This window comes from Lactuca serriola, chromosome 7, assembly GCF_051521515.1.
Source record: "Lactuca serriola cultivar US96UC23 chromosome 7, Lser_US96UC23_V15, whole genome shotgun sequence".
Classification (NCBI taxonomy): Eukaryota; Viridiplantae; Streptophyta; class Magnoliopsida; order Asterales; family Asteraceae; genus Lactuca; species Lactuca serriola.
Window position 1 is genome coordinate 78,511,438 of NC_136414.1, and position 19,221 is coordinate 78,530,658.

Sequence of the window (19,221 nt, forward strand, 5' to 3'; positions counted from 1 at the left end):
CACTGACTACAAATTTGGAGAGCTCGACGATGACGACGAAGACGGCCAGGTCGGGGACCAGGACCCCGTCCCGCCATGCGAGGACGAGGCACGACTAGATCACCCTGCTCCACCAGCGAACCCCCCAAGAGAGAACCGTTCCCTCGAAGCTGAGATCGCCGCACTGCGACAACAGCTGTATGCTATGGAGGCTCGGGCAGTGCAAGCAGAGCATGAGAGGGATGAGGTTATAGGAGACATGGCAGAGATGGCGCAGCTACTGGCACAACATTTCGGCATATGACCTCGGCACCACCTCCTGACGCAGCTCATCGCGATTAGGGACAGACTTATCATAGTAGGTCATTAGGAACTATGTTATGTACTCCGGCTCTATGTTTAAGTGACTACACTACTCATGGAGCCGTTATGCTGTCGGATTAGTGTCACATATGTATGCTCCTACGAGCAAATTTTCTTGTATTAAATGCGGATAATATTAATAAACTTTGTGTGTTTTGTTATGATATTACCAGTTGTTATGTGTTGAGACGTTATGATTGTATGCCCGATAGTAGTAAAGTTTAGGTTCGTACCATACACCTAGTTAGTAGGATCACAACCTCACAGAAACCACGTACACTCAACATCTTTCCGTTTCATGACAGAAAGATGCCTCGCCCAGCTACTCGCGGAAATCCCGAACCAACCCCGCCCGAAGTTGACTCCACTGCTTTCCAGGCAGCCGTGTCTGCTGCGGTCACAGCAGCTATGGCACAACTTCACCGAGGAAACAACGGAGGAGGTAACGGGCAAGGATCCGGAAGTTCGAACAACGGGACGAACCAAGGACTCACTAAAACGTGCACCTACAAGGATTTTGCGAACGCTAAACCCCGAACTTTCAACGGCACTGGAGGAGTGATCGCTCTAAAGCGATGGATCGAGAAGGTAGAGTCGGTATTCGAGATATGCGAGTGCCCCGAGCAGATGAAGGTGAAGTTCGCGGCCTGCACTTTCGTGGACCAAGCACTCACTTGGTGGAATGGGCACGTAGAAGCTATGACACTCCCTGTCGCCAACTCTATTCCCTGGGCAGAAATGAAAGAGATGTTAAAGGCTGAGTACTGCCCCCGAGGCGAAATACAGAAGATGGAACTGGAACTATGGAATCTCACGGTGCAGAATGGGAACATCGATGCTTACATATCGAGATTCAGTGAACTATCTCTGTTGTGCCCGGGTATGATCACATCAGAGGGAAAGAAGATCGAACGATTCATCTGGGGACTGACATCCCCCATTCAAGGGAATGTGATAGCTGCGAACCCTGAAACTTTTGACAGTGCGAAGAGATTGGCAAAGAGGCTATATGTTCATAACCACAAAAAGGGCGAGAAACCGGTAGAGACTGAGAAGAAGAAGGAGAGTGATGGTAAGAAAGGATGGAACAACAAGAGAAAGGGGCGTCAGGGCCCCGAGACCTCTAAAAAGCAGCAAACGGTGGCAGTTAACGCTGTCACTGCGCCGGTTCCAGTCACATCACATGCTCCAGCCTCAGCTGCTTCAAATGCAGTTGCAACCGAAGGGGACACACTGCAAGGTTCTGCAGGACTTATCCTTCTCAGAACCAGAGTCAGGGAAACAACCAGAACAACAACAACCCCCGCAATAACATCAACACCAATACCGGCGGCAACAACGCAGGGCCTAGCCACACCTGTTTTGGGTGTGGAAGGACGGGGCATTTCCGTCGAGATTGCCCTAACAACAACAACTCAGGAAACAGAGGAGCAGGAAGAATGCTGACTATGGGTCAGAGTGATGCAGTTCAGGACCCCGCAGTTGTGACCGGTACGTTCCTCCTAAACCACACTTATGCATGCATCTTATTTGATACCGGAGCGGAGCGAAGTTTCGTAAGTGAGAAGTTTAAACATTTATTAAAACAACAACCCCAGAAGCTAAATGAAACCTATACGGTGGAAATGGCCAATGGGAAAACCAAATCCACTAGGGAAATCTACATCGGATGTACCCTAACCCTCAACCAACACGCCTTACGAATAGATCTGATGCCAGTATCAATTAGGAGTTTCGATGTGATTATCGGCATGGATTGGTTAAGCCCCCACCATGCTGAGATTATGTGCCATGAGAAGGCCATTCGCCTTCGTCTCCCAAATCACGAAACCCTAGTAATTTACGGAGATAAACCCAGTACGAATCTTCGCCTCATTTCGTGCATCAAAGCACAAAAACACTTGCGAAAGAACAATTTGGTGTTCTTGGCTCACATAGTGGACAAGACCAAAGAAGAAACTAACATCCAAGACATTCCAGTAGCGTGTGAATTTCCGGACGTGTTTCCCGAAGATCTTCCAGGAGTACCCCCAGAGAGACAGGTTGAGTTTCGAATCGACCTCGTTCCAGGAGCAACTCCTCTCGCTAAATAACCATATCGGTTGGCTCCTGCTGAAATGCAGGAATTGTCCAGCCAACTCAGTGAGCTTCTGGACAAGGGATTTATCCGACCTAGCTACTCGCCATGGGGAGCTCCGGTGCTCTTTGTCAAAAAGAAGGACGGATCTTTCAGAATGTGTATCGATTACAGAGAGTTAAATAAACTCACTGTTAAAAACCGCTACCCACTCCCGCGAATCGACGATCTATTCGACCAGCTCCAAGGAGCTAGCTATTTTTCAAAAATAGATTTACGGTCCGGATACCACCAACTCAAAGTCCGAGAAGAGGATATTCCTAAAACCGCTTTTCGAACCCGCTACGGACATTATGAATTCGTTGTAATGCCCTTCGGTCTAACAAATGCACCTTCCGCATTTATGGACCTAATGAATCGAATCTGTCGACCGTTTCTGGACAACTTCGTCGTTGTGTTTATCGATGACATCCTCGTCTATTCTCGAAGCAAAGAGGAGCATGGCCAACATCTCCGACAAGTCCTAGAGACGCTGCGATCGGAAAAGCTTTACGCCAAACTCTCTAAGTGTGAGTTTTGGCTACGGAGCGTGAATTTTCTAGGTCACGTAGTTAGCCAAGACGGAATTCATGTGGATCCCTCTAAGGTCAAAGCTGTGGAAGGATGGGCAACTCCGACTACGCCCACAGAAATTCGTCAGTTCTTAGGCCTAGCAGGCTACTATAGGAGATTCATCCAAAACTTCTCTAAGATCGCCAAGCCGCTTACCTTGCTTACGCAAAAGAGCGTGCCATTCAAGTGGACAGACCGACAAGAGATTGCGTTACGAACCTTGAAGCAAGCTCTCTGTAGCGCTCCTGTGCTATCTCTACCCGAAGGAACGGAAGATTTTGTAGTCTACTGTGACGCGTCGAATCAAGGCCTAGGTTGCGTTCTCATGCAACGTGGAAGAGTGATAGCATATGCGTCCCGCCAACTAAAGACGCACGAAGTAAATTACACGACCCATGACCTAGAACTGGGAGCCGTGGTCTTCGCTCTGAAAATTTGGAGGCACTACCTGTACGGCACAAAGTGCACCATCTTCACGGACCACAAGAGCCTCCAGCACATCTTGAATCAGAAGGAGCTGAACATGAGATAACGAAGATGGGTGGAATTGTTAAACGACTACGAATGCGAGATCAAGTACCATCCAGGCAAGGCCAACGTAGTAACCGATGCCTTAAGTCGGAAGGAGTACTCTAATCGCCGTACGAAAACGCACTCGATAACCATTCAGTCTCATCTGGCCACTCAAATTGCATCAGTCCAGGCAGAGGCTATGAAAGCGGAAAATAGAACTAGCGAGGCATTACGCGGAATGGAGAAGAACCTGGAAGTCAAAGAGAATGGGGTATACTACTTCATGAACCGTATTTGGGTCCCAAAAATCGGAGGATTTAGGGAGACCGTTATGAAGGAAGCCCACAAGACACGATACTCCATTCATCCCGGTTCGGACAAGATGTATTTGGACATCAAGCAACACTATTGGTGGCCTAACATGAAGGCGGAAATCGCGACTTATGTCGGTAAGTGCCTTACGTGCGCCAAAGTAAAAGTGGAGTACCAGAAACCTTCCGGATTGTTACAGCAACCGGTCATCCCTGAGTGGAAATGGGAGGGGATTTCTATGGACTTCGTGACCAAACTGCCCAAGACGTCGGACGGACTGGACACCATATGGGTAATAATTGACCGACTGACGAAATCTGCCCATTTCCTACCAATCAAAGAGTCCTACAAGATGGAGAGACTGACGCGGTTGTACCTACGAGAGATCGTAAGACTCCATGGAGTGCCAAAATCTATCATCTCGGATAGGGACAGTAGGTTCACGTCGCGGTTTTGGCAATCACTCCACAAGGCAATGGGAACTCATCTTGATATGAGCACCGCGTATCACCCACAAACGGACGGTCAGAGTGAACGAACCATTCAGACGCTTGAAGACATGCTTCGTGCTTGTGTGATAGACTTTGGAAAGTCTTGGGATACCCACCTACCGTTGATCGAATTCTCATATAACAACAGTTACCATTCAAGCATCAAGGTGGCTCCTTTCGAAGCACTGTACGGGCGTAAATGTAGATCACCGTTATGTTGGGCTGAAGTAGGTGACACCCAGCTAGCAAGAACGCATACGTCGGATAGGGCAATAACAGGACCGGAGATTATTCGCGAAACCACAGAAAAGATCGTTCAGATCAGAGCCCGATTACAAGCGTCGCGTGACCGACAAAAGAGCTACGCTGACAAACGACGAAAGCCCTTAGAATTCCAGGTCGGTGATCGAGTATTGTTGAAAGTCTCACCCTGGAAAGGGGTTATAGGTTTCGGAAAATGGGGAAAGCTGAACCCGCGATACATTGGACCTTTCGAAATCGTCGCCCGAATAGGTCCGGTAGCCTACAGACTACAACTACCCGCGGAACTAAACGGTGTACACCCCGTGTTTCATGTCTCTAATCTGAAAAAGTGCCTATCAGATGAAACCCTCGTCATTCCTCTTGACGAAATCGAAATTAATGAGAATCTCCTGTTCGTCGAAGAACCAATCGAAATCATGGACAAGGAGGTGAAGCGTACTAAACAGAGCCGCATCCCGATCGTGAAGGTACGGTGGAACGCGAAGCGTGGGCCAGAATTCACGTGGGAACGCGAAGATCAAATGAAGCAGAAGTACCCTCACCTATTCTAGCATTCTCAAATCTAGCTTTCAAACAGAATTTCGGGACGAAATTCCCTCTAACGGGGGGATGATGTCACAACTGGAAATTTTGAGCCATGTAATCTATACATTCAAGCTAATGTGAATCAAAAACTTCAATCAAATACATCATACAAGTGCTACAAATAGTCATCAAACAATTGGAAACTTTAGAAGTTCTTGTTTAAGTCCATTTTGGGCTAGAACTCCCTTATTGGATCCAAATGGACCAATAAGCTTCCAAATAGACTATCATGGGCTTAGAACCCTAATTGGGCTCTAATTGGACCCACATTTATTTATTTCAACATTTTGGGCCATGTTGGGCCTATAATGAAATGAATTGAAAGCTTTGAGCCATGAATAACCTAAACTAGTCCAATAAAAATATAAAAATCATACTACATTCTTTTAAGCATAAAACACACTCTAACTAACCCTAATTTTGGGCTTAAGGGAAAAAGCCCAAATTTTTCTTTTCCCTTTCAAAAATCTCGGCCCAAGGCCCAAATCCAAGAAGATAAGGAAGAGTTGACTTAAGTATGCCACCTCATTATTGTCCCTTGGATATCCATGCAATATAGTTCATGTTTCCATGCAACATCACCTCAAATATCACTTCTCTTCTCTCCTCTCTCTCATTCTCGACCACAAGCACACACACACACCACAAATCTCTCACAAATCCTCTCTAGATCACTCAAGAACAACTCTCCCTCTCCACTCAAAAATCTCGAGTTCTAGGAAGCATTCAAGAGGAAATCTCCACAAAATTCTTCATCTAAGGTAAGATTATGCATAGATCTATGATTTAAATTCTCTTTGTTATCAAAATCCTTTCCTAAACTATGCAAAAATCGTGATCTTGCACCCTAGAACCATCTCAAACTCGAGATCCACCAAGGAAAGGTGTTAAGGCCAAAAATCATCAAGTTTTCTTCCATCTTTTCTTCCAAAAACCGAAACCACACCCAAGGTGAGCTTCATACCCCCTATTTTCTGTTTTTATGAGTTTTGTGGGGGGGGGGGGGAATACAAGTGAAAGTGTAGATCTATATGTGTTTTGTATGCCTTGTATGATTTCCATGCTTATATGTATGCTTTTGTGTGTTATAATGTTGGATCTAGCCATAAAACCCCTCAAAACCGAGATATATCTTGTGTGAAATGATTTTAGCTTCAAATATATTTCTACATACAAAGGGTTTCAAGAAAAATGGCTAAGTGGTTTAGTAATAATTTTCTTTGGGTTAAAAACACAAATTTTGGGCCTAAAATGTGAAAAATACAAAAATTAAGGGTCTAAATTGGCATATCACGAATTCTGCTGGATGAAGTGTGCCAAAACAGTTTCCATAAATCAATTTCTGGAAATATACTCATTTAGGGGATTAAAAACATAAATTCCAAGCTTAATGGGCTAAAAATGACATTTTTGGCCCAATGAGGCCCATTATGCGAATTTTTCTGTTTTGGAGGGCCAAAACTGTGATTTTCTGTAAAACAGTGGACTATAAGTGTTCCAAATCCTTTTCAAAGGTTTAAAATGCTTTTAAATTTAAAAAGGACCAAAGTTGCAAAAAATTTCCAATTTGGGCCAAAATTGCCAAAGTTGTGAAAAAGAAGGGTTAAAACCGAGAAAACTGCATTTTCAGGGACTTAAACTGTTTTCTATGAAAAATATGCTGAAAAATATTAATTTCAATAATTTTTGGTGTTAAAATGTCAAGAAAATTAGTTTAAGGACCAAACCGGGAAGTATTTAATAAAAGGGTTGAAAATGTAAATTTTACAAATAATGAGGGGCTGAAAACAGAAAAATTTCAAGGCTAATTTAATATATACAATTTGATCAAATAATGGCACCGCGGCTTTCGACGAAATACAATACATTACAATACCAAAAGTCGTTGTTAAACGAATTGGCTCGGTCTCGAACCAATAGAAATCTACAACTACTAACACTACGACACTACTACACTACGGTTCATACAAATAACGTTTGGGAACTTAGCTTACATACGAGTGTGCACAGACGTCTACGCACCATCTTCGGGCCCCAAAAGTGTAAAATCTTGCTTGTTGGGCCTAGCTAGCCCAATGACCTGATCTTAAGGCCCGAAGACACATATTTTCTACGAAGTGTTGAGTTTCACCGACTTGGCACAACGTAGAGGGACTTTCAATGGCTTGTATACCACTGGTCCCCGAGGGTCCTTTGGTATTGCTAGAAGAGTCTGCATATTTTACGAGGCGGGTCGGGGACCCCTCGTACGCATATTATCCCCAACCGATTAATAGAGTCATCGAGGCCTTCGTGTCCTCTTACTCTTCGGATGTGGGACGACACATAGTCAGGGCGGCTGGATAACGTGATTTGTACGAACGACGCCTTCGGGATCGTTAGTATTACTATGAACTGGGCGTTTGTGTACTGCGGGTTTGTAGTAAATAATCATGCTCAAAAATAATCCAACGTCGCCTGGGAATGACACTCCTATCTTTGTAATGGTTTCAACGCAACTTAACGGATTTCAAAGGATTAGGAAAACATCGGGTTTTCCTAGGTTTTTCAAACATATCGGATTCGAAACGCATATAATTTTTAATAAACAATTTTCACAAGTACAGAAACAAACAGGCATACTTATGGATCTTCACAAACATTTTCGAAAGTTTTTCATTTCAGAAAATATCGGATTTTCTGGTGGTTTTCAAACAATACAAACATTGGATTTCAAACACTACTTATGAACTCACCAACATTTCATATGTTGACGTTTTTCAAAATACTTGTATTCTCAGGGAACCAGTGAATCAAAGGAAATCATATTCAGTGACGGTTGCAGTTTATTTATGTACGAATCAAACAATTTATTTTTGGGAATGTAATGTTTAAACAATGTATTTCATGTAAACGCTACTGGTTGTACTATATTGATGAATGGTGACGAATGTTGTTATGTTTCATATATATTCAATGTTATGGTGTTCAATTGAGTCACGACAGCCCCCGGACGTTTCCGCCGTCTGGTTCGGGGGTGTGACAAAGTTGACCTGGAAGGGTGTTACTTTTATTTGGGGTCCCGAGCAGTAGGTCTCATTTGAGACTCTTCGCCGAGGGAGTGGAGGACTTTGTGGTTTACTGCGATGCATCTATATCAGGGATGGGTGCGGTGCTGATGCAGAGGGGGCACGTGATGACATATTCATCGAGGCAGTTGAAGCCTCAAAAGACGAGATATCCCACCCATGATCTGGAGCTGGGGGTGGTGGTCTTCGCCCTCAAGATCTGGCGTCACTATTTGTACGGGGTTCGGTGTACTATATACACGGACCACAAGAGCCTGAAGTATCTCATGGATCATCCCAACATGAATATGAGATAGAGGAAGTGGTTGGATGTAGTGAAAGACTATGAATGCGAGATTTTGTATCATATGTGCAAGGGTAATGTGGTAGCCGACGCCCTAATCTGTAGAGCAACGAGTGCTCCGATCCGAGATGTGTGTATGAGGATGACGATGATGACTCCAGTCTTAGACACCATTCGAGAGGCACAGGTGGAGGCTGTGAAGCTGGAGAACCAGAAGAGGGAGCAGGTGATTGGGTAGGTGTCTGAGTTTGTGACGGATAGTCGAGGGCTTATGAATTTCCGAGGGCGGATTTGGGTGCCCTATACGGGTCGAGCTCGGCGTATACTGATGGAGAATGCACATAGGCCAAGATACTCGATCCATCGAGGGGCCACTAAGATGTATTTGGACCTGAAGATAGATTATTGGTGGCCCTGTATGAAGACGGATGTGGCATGGGTAGTTGAGAGGTGCCTGACTTGCCGTCGGTTTAAGGCAAAGTACCAACAACCACATGGTCCATCGCAGCCTTTGGAGATTCCCCAGTGGAAGTGGGAACAAATTTCTATGGACTATATCATCAATTTACCGAGGACTGCATGTGGAGTTGACGCGATTTGGGTGATTGTGGACCGACTGACGAAGAGCGCTCACTTCCTCGCTATTAGTGAGAGTTCTTCTGTAGAGAGACTAACCGAGATTTATGTGAGAGAGGTGGTAGCACATCATTGAGTGCCGACCTTGATAGTGTCAGATCGAGACGTGCATTTTACTTCCAGGTTTTGGAAAAAATTTCATGAGGATTTGGGCACGCGTTTGCATTTCAGTACCGCATACCACCCGCAGACAGACGGGCAGAGCGAGCGGACAATTTAGACGCTTGAGGACACGCTACGTGCATGTGTTATGGACTTTGGAGGAAGTTGGGACACTTATTTACCCCTGACTGAGTTTTCTTATGACAACAACCATCATTCGAGTATTGGTATGCCTCCCTTTAAGCTTCTATGTGGGAAGGAGGTGTCAGACTCCCATTTGTTGGGGAGAAGTGGGGCAGAGAGTGATGGGTGGCACTGAGATAGTGATGAAGATGACTGAGCAGATTCAGCAGATCAGACAGAGGTTACTAACTGCTCAGAGTCGTCAGAAGAGTTATCCAGACAAGCGACGATCCGAGCTAGAGTTCCATGACGGAGATTTTGTCCTACTGAAGGTATCCCCTTGGAATGGGGTAATCCGATACAGGAAACGGGGCAAGCTGGTGCCCCGATACATCGGTCATTTCAGAGTGACCGCCAGGGTAGGTAGGGTAGCGTACCGGTTAGAGCTACTAGCAGAGTTGAGTCAAATTCATAACACCTTCCATGTGTCCCAATTAATGAAGTGTGTAGCCGATGAGACGGCAGTGGTACCCCTAAAGGACATTCCGATGGATACGGGCCTCAATTACATTGAGAGGCCGATCTTGATTTTGGATCGAAAGGTGAAGGTTCTAAGGAACAAATAGGTGCCCCTGGTTCAGGTCCAGTGGCAACATCAGAGAGGGTCCGAGTTGACTTGGGAGCTACAGTCTGAGATGCGAGATCAGTATCCAGAGTTATTTCTAGAGCATGACTTCGAGGGAGAAGTCTGATTCTAGTGGGGGAGAATTGTAACATCCCAAGTTCAGGTATACCTTGTAACCCTTGACCTTTTGAGTACTTGTCCATTTTAGCCCTTATTGAGAAAAGGTGGTGAATGAGTACGTGGGGCGTACGCGAGTGTTTGCTCAGTGTACTCATGTGCGTGCTTTTGACGTGGAAGCCACCTAGTACGTTGGGCGTACCAGAGGGTACACTGGGTGTACTAGGCCCAGAGTGAAAACCCTTATTTAGGGTGAGTCCATTTAGGGTGAGTCCATCAGATGACAAACCCTATTAAACCATAAACCTTCATTCATAGAGCTTGTGAGTGCATTTGACAGCCTTTGAGTGATTTTGTGTGTTCTTGGAGTAAAGAAGAAGCTTTGGAGAAGAAGCAGTGAGAGTCCAAGCCCTTGGATCTGAGCATATCTATGTTGGGAGTTTCATATAGAGGTATAAAGCTTCAAGCTTTCTCACTCTTTTCTTTTATGCATCATAATAGAGTATTTTAGGGTTTTGTCCCAAAATTTGGAGACTTTATGAGATATTGAGCTCCAGAGACTATGATCAACCCCCCTTTGAGTGTATTCAATGGTGTAGTGTCATAAAAATCAAGACTTAGAAGTTGGAATCAAGCCATGCACGTGATATGAGCGTTTTGAGTTAAGAGAGTTAGATTTTTGTGTGTTTGTGACCTTATCAGCCATGCAAAGTCTTAAAGTCGCTGACTTTATGGAATAAAAGCTATTCGGGAGTCCAGATTTATGATATGAGACAAGGTCTTAACCGATTAAGACCTAACGAGTAGAAAGAGTGAAACTGGGACGTACGCTGGGCGTAATCCCAGTACGCGCAGCGTAGGGGTCGAGCTTATGGGCTTTATACATAGCAAACAATCATATGTGTGCATGCAACCCTAATTTTAGGATCTATGTTTTGACTATTAGACATACAAGCATTGAACACAAAAACTAGAAACCCTAGGAGGAACATGTATTTTTCGAAATTAACATATAATAGGGTTAGGATACATACCTTTATTGTTATATTGTAATAACAATCAAATCCTTGAAGATCTTGAACTTTGGTAGCAAGCGCCACAAGCGTCGCACCTCTAATGGCTCACAAACAAACCTAGCAACCAAGGATTACTATGGAGAGCGAGGAGTAGAGTAGAATTTCAGTTAGTTCCTTTAATCCTAAAATTAATTCCAAATTAATTTCTGATTAAATATTAATTGAAGAATATGCTTTCTAACTAATATATTATATCCATAATACATTAATGAATCATTTATCTTTCTAACAGTTATCATATTCAATTGCCAGGTTTGAAGGCAACCCAAAAGGACATTGCTAATATCAATTCAAATACATACCAATTTTAGTTATGGGCTTAGACACCTATGTTGGATAAGGTCTCTATGTCCATAACTATATTTGAGATGTACTTGACCCGACCCGACATTGTCCATTTGGGTTGCACTTGACCCGAACATTTTATATGGATAATCTTTTGAGAATAGTATAAGTTATGATTTATTAATATATTATAACTTCTAATATATTAATAAGAAATCATATTATTTCATTAGTATTGATCTAAAATTAATTTAGAATTAATTTAGTGATCAAAAGTATGACTAATTAAATATGGGCTCTAGTATTTATATAGTGTGGGCTAATGCTTATTTAGAATGGGCTAGGCTTGCATGGTAAGCCCGTGGATATTCCATGGAGCTTTAAATCATGGATCTCATGGAAATGAAAGGTCATGGGTATTAGGGTTTACATGGATGTAACCCTAATCCACCACACTATATAAAAGAGTCATTGGCACTTGAAATTGAACTAGTTTTTGTGTGAGAACAAGGGTGGGCCGATTTCAAGAAGTGTTCTACTATTCTCTCAAGTTTCCAAGGTTTGTGGTGATTTGTGACTTCCATTTAAGGAATCCGCATTATTGGTGCTAGGCTCTCAAACTCCAAGCAATCAACCACTACTAAAAAGGTATGTAACTCTACTAGCTTATTTTGTTTCAAAGTTCCCCATGGCATGCTAGTTAGGTTAAGAACCTTGGAAAAGAAAATTTTCATGTATCATAGTAAAACATAGATCCATGGTTTTAGGGTTGCATGTACACTATAAGAGTGTTAGAATGCTCAAAACCCTACAGTGGTATCAGAGCCTAGACTTGTTTTCTTGATGCTTGATGCAAATTGTTGAAAAAACTTAAGTTTTCTACATTCTTCAGCATGAGCTCGCTGAGTACATGGGGGGACTCGACGAGTCCATGTAGTAATTCATCCTACTCGTCGAGTAGGTTCCTGCACTTGACGAGTAAGAGCCCCTGAATGCAGATTTTCGAGTTTTGATGTTGGAAATGGACTAGAAACATTACCCTAAACTGTTTTCGTCTTATAAAACTTGTTTTAGTTCGTTTAATGGTTATGCTAATCCATTTTCAATAGCTATTATCAAAATTTCAAGTTTTATAAGGTTTATTTTGATTCTGAAATTGTTGATATGAATGTTCAAGAACTTATGAGTTTCAAAGATCATAGGAATTTTTTGCAGCTTGCTTGGTAGTTAAATTCTTGATCTTGATGTGTTTTAATGGAATCCATAATTTGTCCTCAAGTTATAGATTACCAAAAGTCACTCTTTTGAAATCCATTAAAGAAACACATAGGTTAAATAAAATGAAAAGTATCTCATTTTAATAAACCATTACTTTTGAAAGTTGCAAAACTTGCCCTCAAGTTTTGGAACATGTAAAGTCTCACACACTTTGGTAAAACTTTAGTTCCAACCCCGAAATTTTAAAAGTTAAAATTCAGCCTTTATACTTTATAATATTGATAGCTTATTTTATTTCCTTATTTTTATTAGTTTATTTTAGATTTTTAGCTCTTTTTATTATTATTTCATTGTATATTCTTTATTTTCTTTATCATGGATCGTATCGGGGACTTATTATGTTGCATGAGGAATTTTACAGGGTTTTGGAGCTTTTTGTGATTGTGGATTAGAGTGAAGACGGCTTAGTGGGCTCCCGAGGCATTGTTGGGCTTGGCAGAATCAAAGAAGAAGAATTGGGCTTTTAAAGTTGATGGCTTGGATTATTTGGGCTTGTGAAGATGGATCATAAATTTCTAATTTTGGGCTTGGAGCATCCATTTGTTGGCTAAATGATGATCGGTGGATTCAAATTACATGGACAAGGGGGGGACCAAAGGAATCTTTGGTAGTGGAAGGGTGGAGTGGTGGAATGAAGGACCAATAGCATTACAACAACATTTGCGCGGGTGGAATTTTCGTCGTGCGGGTACCCGCACAACTGCCTAGTTTGGGCATTTTGGTCATTTGGCACACCATAACCTTTGGGGATCAAATCTAGAGGCTCATTCACGAATTTTCCACCATTGGAGACCTGCAAGTGACGATTTGGAGAACAAAATACTCAATTTCTTTCATCTTTTCAAGTCTTAGGTAGATTCTTGATGCAAATTAATTATTGTTCTTGTTACTTTGTTTCCATGAGTGGCTAATACTCTGATTTGGTTGACTTTGGCTGAAAACCAATGAATGTTTGTGGGTTTTGAAGGATTTATGTTGATTATCAATTTATTCCATGTTTATGATTCTAGTTTGCAATTCTTATGCTTAATTGATGCTTTGATCATGAGCTTAGTATTTGATTGAGCAATGGTTGATTTATTTCATTGATTTTGCATTGGATCATTGAATTTATCTAGAACAAAGGCTTTATGATGGTAGAAATCATCTCTAGTTTATGAATCATAACTCCTTTATGGATGTGTAAGCATTTGACATCCTCTAGGAATTGGGGATTCCTTCATTCTTAAGGCTAATTGATTTCTTGGGATTAATTGCTTCAATTGACCCTTGATCTTAATTAAGAAGGTGTGTTGTGGGCTTCCCCAACCTCCATACTATCTATGAGGAATCTTGGCATATCATGCTTCATGATTGCTATAACCAATTTGGGATGAAGGATAAGCTTTGTATTAGATCCTAATGATAAACACACAAATGTTCATTGTGTTGAATTGCCTTAATTAACCAATTATTTCCAACCTTTGAGCATCTCATCAAATTGCTTAATTGCAAGGTTTTTAGTTATTCAAGTATTTTAGTTTTCAAGTAATCAAACACTCCCCTTATAGTTTAATTGTAGTTAGTTAGTTTAATTTCACTAGTTCTATTGAATTGCATTGGTGATTGAATACAACCATTTCCCCGAGGATCGATACCCCTTTTTACCATTATATTACATTTATTTAGCAATCAAAGGGTATAATTTGCTTGGTGGACTTGACATCCCACCAAGTTTTGGCGCCGTTCCCGGGGAAATTAGTTATTGTTATTTGATTGTCTATGCCTAAGTCTACAAGAACCGGTGAACTACTCTACAATCCGGAAATTGAAAAAGAAGCAAAAAGATTGAAAAAGTTAGCCAAACAAGCAAAGCAACAACAACTCGTTCAAGCTTCTTCCTCTTCTCCACTAATCAACATAGAAGATCAAGTTCATACTTCAAGTGATACCGACACCGAGCCGAATTCTCCAATTGTTGGTCATTCCTTTGAAAACATTTCGTTTGAAAACCACATAGCCATGAATCACACTCCACCTCACAATCCCAACCCAAACCCAAATAATCAAGATGCTAATACCCCACCCCATCAACCAAGACAACAACCACAAGAACCTCTCATTGATATGCCACCTTGGAATCAAGCCCCTCCTTAAAACCAACCCAATTATCAACCAGCACCACAACCACAAAACCAACACTTCCACCAAAACAACCAACCTCAAAACAATGCTTTTCAAGTTCAACAAGTACATTACCCAAATCAACCCTATTACCAACACATTCCAATACCAAAACCCAATGTATCCACCACAACAACTCCCTTATCACCAATACCCTAACTACCAACCTTATCCACCACAAATGAACCACCAATACCAACCTTACCAACAACATCCAAATTACATGCAACAATATCCCAATCACCCCAACCGACCCAATCCCCCTCAAGAGTTGACACTTAGACAAATGATGGAGACGGATGTTACTCACACACCTCTTTGTATTGTTTATCCTGCAAACCGCCGGGGAATTGAATTGAAGTCAAGTTTCATACATCAACTTACCAAGTTCCATGGTTTGGATAGAGAAGATCCTCAAAGGCATTTGAAGTCCTTTCCCATGATATGTGTTAGCATGTTGCCCGAAAATGTGACATTGGATGATTTCAAGCTAACCGCCTTCCCACTCACCTTGGAAGATAAAGCTAGAGAGTGGTTATTCAACTTACCACCGGGATCTATTCACACATGGGAAGAGTTACTCAAGGCCTTCAATAGCAAGTTCTATCCTACCTCCTGGATATCAAGTCAAAGAAGTGACATTTTAGGGATTCTTCAAGGGGAGAATGAGACTTTTCATGATTTTTGGGAGCGATTCAACAACTTGTGTACAAGTTGCCCTCAACACAACATTCCCGAACAACTACTTCTTCAACAATTTTATGAGGGAATGAATGAAAAAGATAGGAGGATGATTGATGTTTCAAGTGGTGGTGAAATCTTCAACAAGACACCCCAAGAGATAAGATCCCTTTTTGGAACCATTTCTCAAAATCAACAAAACTTTAGAACCCGAAATGAAATGAAGAGAAATTCTCCACAAGTGGTTGGTGAAGTTAGCAACACTCAACACTTGGAATCAAAGTGCTTGGATTTGACTAATGTGCTAAGTCAAATGGTGGTGGGAAGTGGTCAACAATTGATGGTGTGTGGCATTTGTGCAATGACGGGGCATTATACGGATAGATGTCCCACACTTGTAAGTGAACTGGAAGATGTGAATGCAATGGGAGGATATCAAGGTCAACCAAGACCCATGGGATTTCAAAACAATTTCAACCCAAATTTGAGGAATAACCAAAACAACCCTTATCCACCAAAGCAAAATCCACCAAATCTTTTGATGAGACCTCAACATCCACAATACCAATCCCAAAAACCTCCATATCCACAAAATTCTTATAACCCTCCAAATTACCAACAACCTCCACAACAAGGCCAATCAAGTGGTACCCATCAAATGACCCTCATGAACTTGTCACTTCTCTTGCTCAAAGCCAAACCCAATTTCAACAAGAAACCAAGAATACTTTCTCCAACATTCAAGCACAAATTGGAGACTTGACAACCGCTCTCAACAAGATAGAACAAAGGGGTAAACTTCCATCTCAAACTGAGAAGAACCCCAATGTGAGTACAATAACTTTAAGAAGTGGGAAAACACTTGGAGAAAGCAACCCTAAAAGAGTTTCAAGAGAAGAAGAAGATGAATTCATCATTGTTGAACCTTCAAAAGTTGGAGCTCCCCCAAAGGAACCGGCTGTGCCAAACGTTGATCAACCCGACTCTTCCAACAAACCCATCAAACCATTGGTCATACCACCACCTTTTCCTTCCCGGTTAGCCTTTTCCAAGAAGATAGAGGAAGAAAATGAATTATTTGAAACTTTTCGAAAGTTCCAAATCAACATTCCACTATTGAATGCTATTAAGCAAATTCCAAGTTATGCAAAATTCCTCAAGGATTTATGCACCAAGAAGAGAAAATTCAAGGCAAATGAAAAGATTCAAGTCAGTGCAAATGTGTTTGCAGTTATCCAAAAGAAGTGACCTCCCAAATGCAAGGATCCGGGAATATTTGCTATCCCTTGTACCATTGGTGATTTGCATGTCGAAAGTGCCATGTTAGATCTTGGAGCCTCGATCAATGTGATGCCATATTCGGTTTTTCAATCTCTCAATGTTGGAACTTTGAAAGAAACCGGAGTAATCATTCAGTTAGCAGACAAGTCAAGTGTGTCTCCACGAGGAGTGTTGGAGGATGTGTTAGTACAAGTTAATCAACTTGTTTTTCCGGCGGATTTTTATGTCATTGATCTTGAAGAGAAGACTCCTTCCAAATCATCTATGACCCCGCTTGGAAGACCTTTCATGCATACCACTCACATAATTATTGATGTCCATAAAGGAGAGATAACTACGGAGTTTGATGGAGAAACCATTCACTTCAACATCTTTGAAGCAATGAGGTACCCTAGCAACATTTCTCCATTGTATCGGGTTGATGTGATTGAGCCAAAAAACGAGATAAGCCCTAATGTATGCACAAAAAAGATACTCATGAAAGATGATTGTAAGCCTAAGAGGGAAGCTCAAAGAAGATTGAATCATCCAATGATGGAAGTGATCAAGAAAAAGATAATTAAAAGGTTCAAAAGGTGAAAAGAGAAGAAAAAGGCATTTCATGACAAGCACATAACCCAAAACACTTTATTCTGGGTCAAGAAGTTCTTATTTATCATTCACGCTTAAAGCTATTCCCGGGAAAGTTGCGATCTCGATGGCACGGACCTTTTATTGTTATAAAAGTGTTTGATCACGGTGCAGTTGAAATTAAAAGTTTGGAAACAAATCAAATATTCAAAGTGAATGGGCATCGCTTGAAACCACTTTATGAAGGCTTTGACACAGGAGAATTTGACAACAAAACGTTGGAAAATCCGAATTACGAAGGTTAACAGAAGCGGAGCTATGTCTTGGCAAAGACGTTAAACAAATGCATTGTAAATAAATAATATCCGCTTAAAGTTTTGGGTGATTCTAAGCTTGAAGTTGGCCTAAAAATAAGCATATTGAAGTCTAACAATGATCTTGGTGAAGTTTGAAAAATGCCAAAAATCTACACTTTGTGCGGGTACTCGCGCAGCCGCTGCGCGACCAACCCCCAGCTGCGTAGATTCCGAGTTCCAAATTACCCCCACATGGGATGTATTCTAATGTGTGCGCGCGGCTGCCCCCCACCTGCGAAAATTTTGCAAGGGTACCCGCGTAAATATGTCATATCATAAGAAAATTTCGATCCATTTCATATGCGTCCTTTGCGCGACCAAGCTTTCATCCATGTGTATTTAGGCGGCCAAGAACTCCATCCAAGCATCATTATGCGATCCATGTGTTGCTTCTATACCGTCCTCACAGGCCTCCTCCACCTTGATCCCGGTATGATCCTTCCTTACTCTCATCCTAAGCATTGAGGACAATGCTTAATTTTAAGCTTGAGGTGAGATATTCTTTCTCTTTTAATTTTTTTATTGCATTTAGGTTGTATATAGTTGCATTTAGATTAAGTCATTTAGGTCATTCATAAAAATTGCATTAAAAAATATATTGCATATTTTATTTCTTTCTTTTCTAATTTTCATACTTTTTAGATGCATTCTTGTTTAAGTTCATGCATTTTTGTTCTCTCTTGTCTTCTCATCCCTACAGATACCAGAGCGTCGAGTCATAAGTATTGAATCATAGATTGGTCCCGAGTCTTGATATGGAATTCCTTGTGTTTGATAAATGGGACACGTTTTGAGCCTCAGAAACCACTTGTGTGGGGGTCAGATGCAGGTAGCTTGATTGGGTCTAGGTGCGGAGGGATTTGGTTGGTCATGCCAATGTGTGCGAGCAAAGACTAGCCTGGTAAGGTATTTTGAAGACATTGAAGATATTGAAGACTCGCATCTTGGTTTTGGGGGGAGTACCCCTTAGTACTCCCGAGTCTTGTCCGAGCCTTGCTTAGTTAGATTCTCACCACCTTTTTAGGATAGGTTATCATTTTTCTAGGGGTCTAGAGTAGATAGTTAGATAGATTTTGTTTATCACACCTTGCATTGAGGTGCTTGATGAACTTTGAAGTGGGTCCCCCAATTCACATCTTTTGGGACCAAGTTTTTTCAGTAACACCCATTTTCGAGTCATATCCCTCCCCTTTTTAGTTGATCTTGGCGCATTGTCAATGATCATTAGGTTTTCATGTTAGCCTCTATCCTATCTTACATGGTGAAATTCCTTAGACCTTCCAAGAAGAAAACACAAAAAAAAAAATTTGAAGAAATTTGAAAAAGTGAAGACAATAAGAGCCTATAAAAGATGATTCAAGAAAAGCAACAAAAACAAAGA

At 41.7% G+C, this 19,221-nt stretch overlaps 2 protein-coding genes across 2 annotated transcripts in view; both read left to right on the top strand.

Moving 5' to 3' along the window:
* Window positions 1–16,881, top strand: part of LOC145064144 (uncharacterized) — a 30,645-nt gene extending 13,764 nt beyond the window's left edge. Inside the window, exons 2-3 of the mRNA XM_079011651.1 lie at window positions 15,443–16,030; window positions 16,279–16,881. Of these exons, the coding sequence (XP_078867777.1) occupies window positions 15,443–16,030; window positions 16,279–16,881 (1,191 nt within the window). The remainder of the gene's footprint in view (window positions 1–15,442; window positions 16,031–16,278) is intronic.
* A 72-nt stretch (window positions 16,882–16,953) lies between these two features.
* Window positions 16,954–17,493, top strand: LOC145064145 (uncharacterized). The gene has a single exon (XM_079011652.1). It carries the CDS (start codon window positions 16,954–16,956, stop codon window positions 17,491–17,493), a length of 540 nt encoding a protein of 179 aa, XP_078867778.1.
* Window positions 17,494–19,221: the final 1,728 nt, after the last annotated feature.

Excerpts from the sequence above, each read along its gene's own strand:
- LOC145064145 (XM_079011652.1), top strand. The coding sequence starts at position 16,954 with ATGTTAGATCTTGGAGCCTCGATCAATGTGATGCCATATTCGGTTTTT.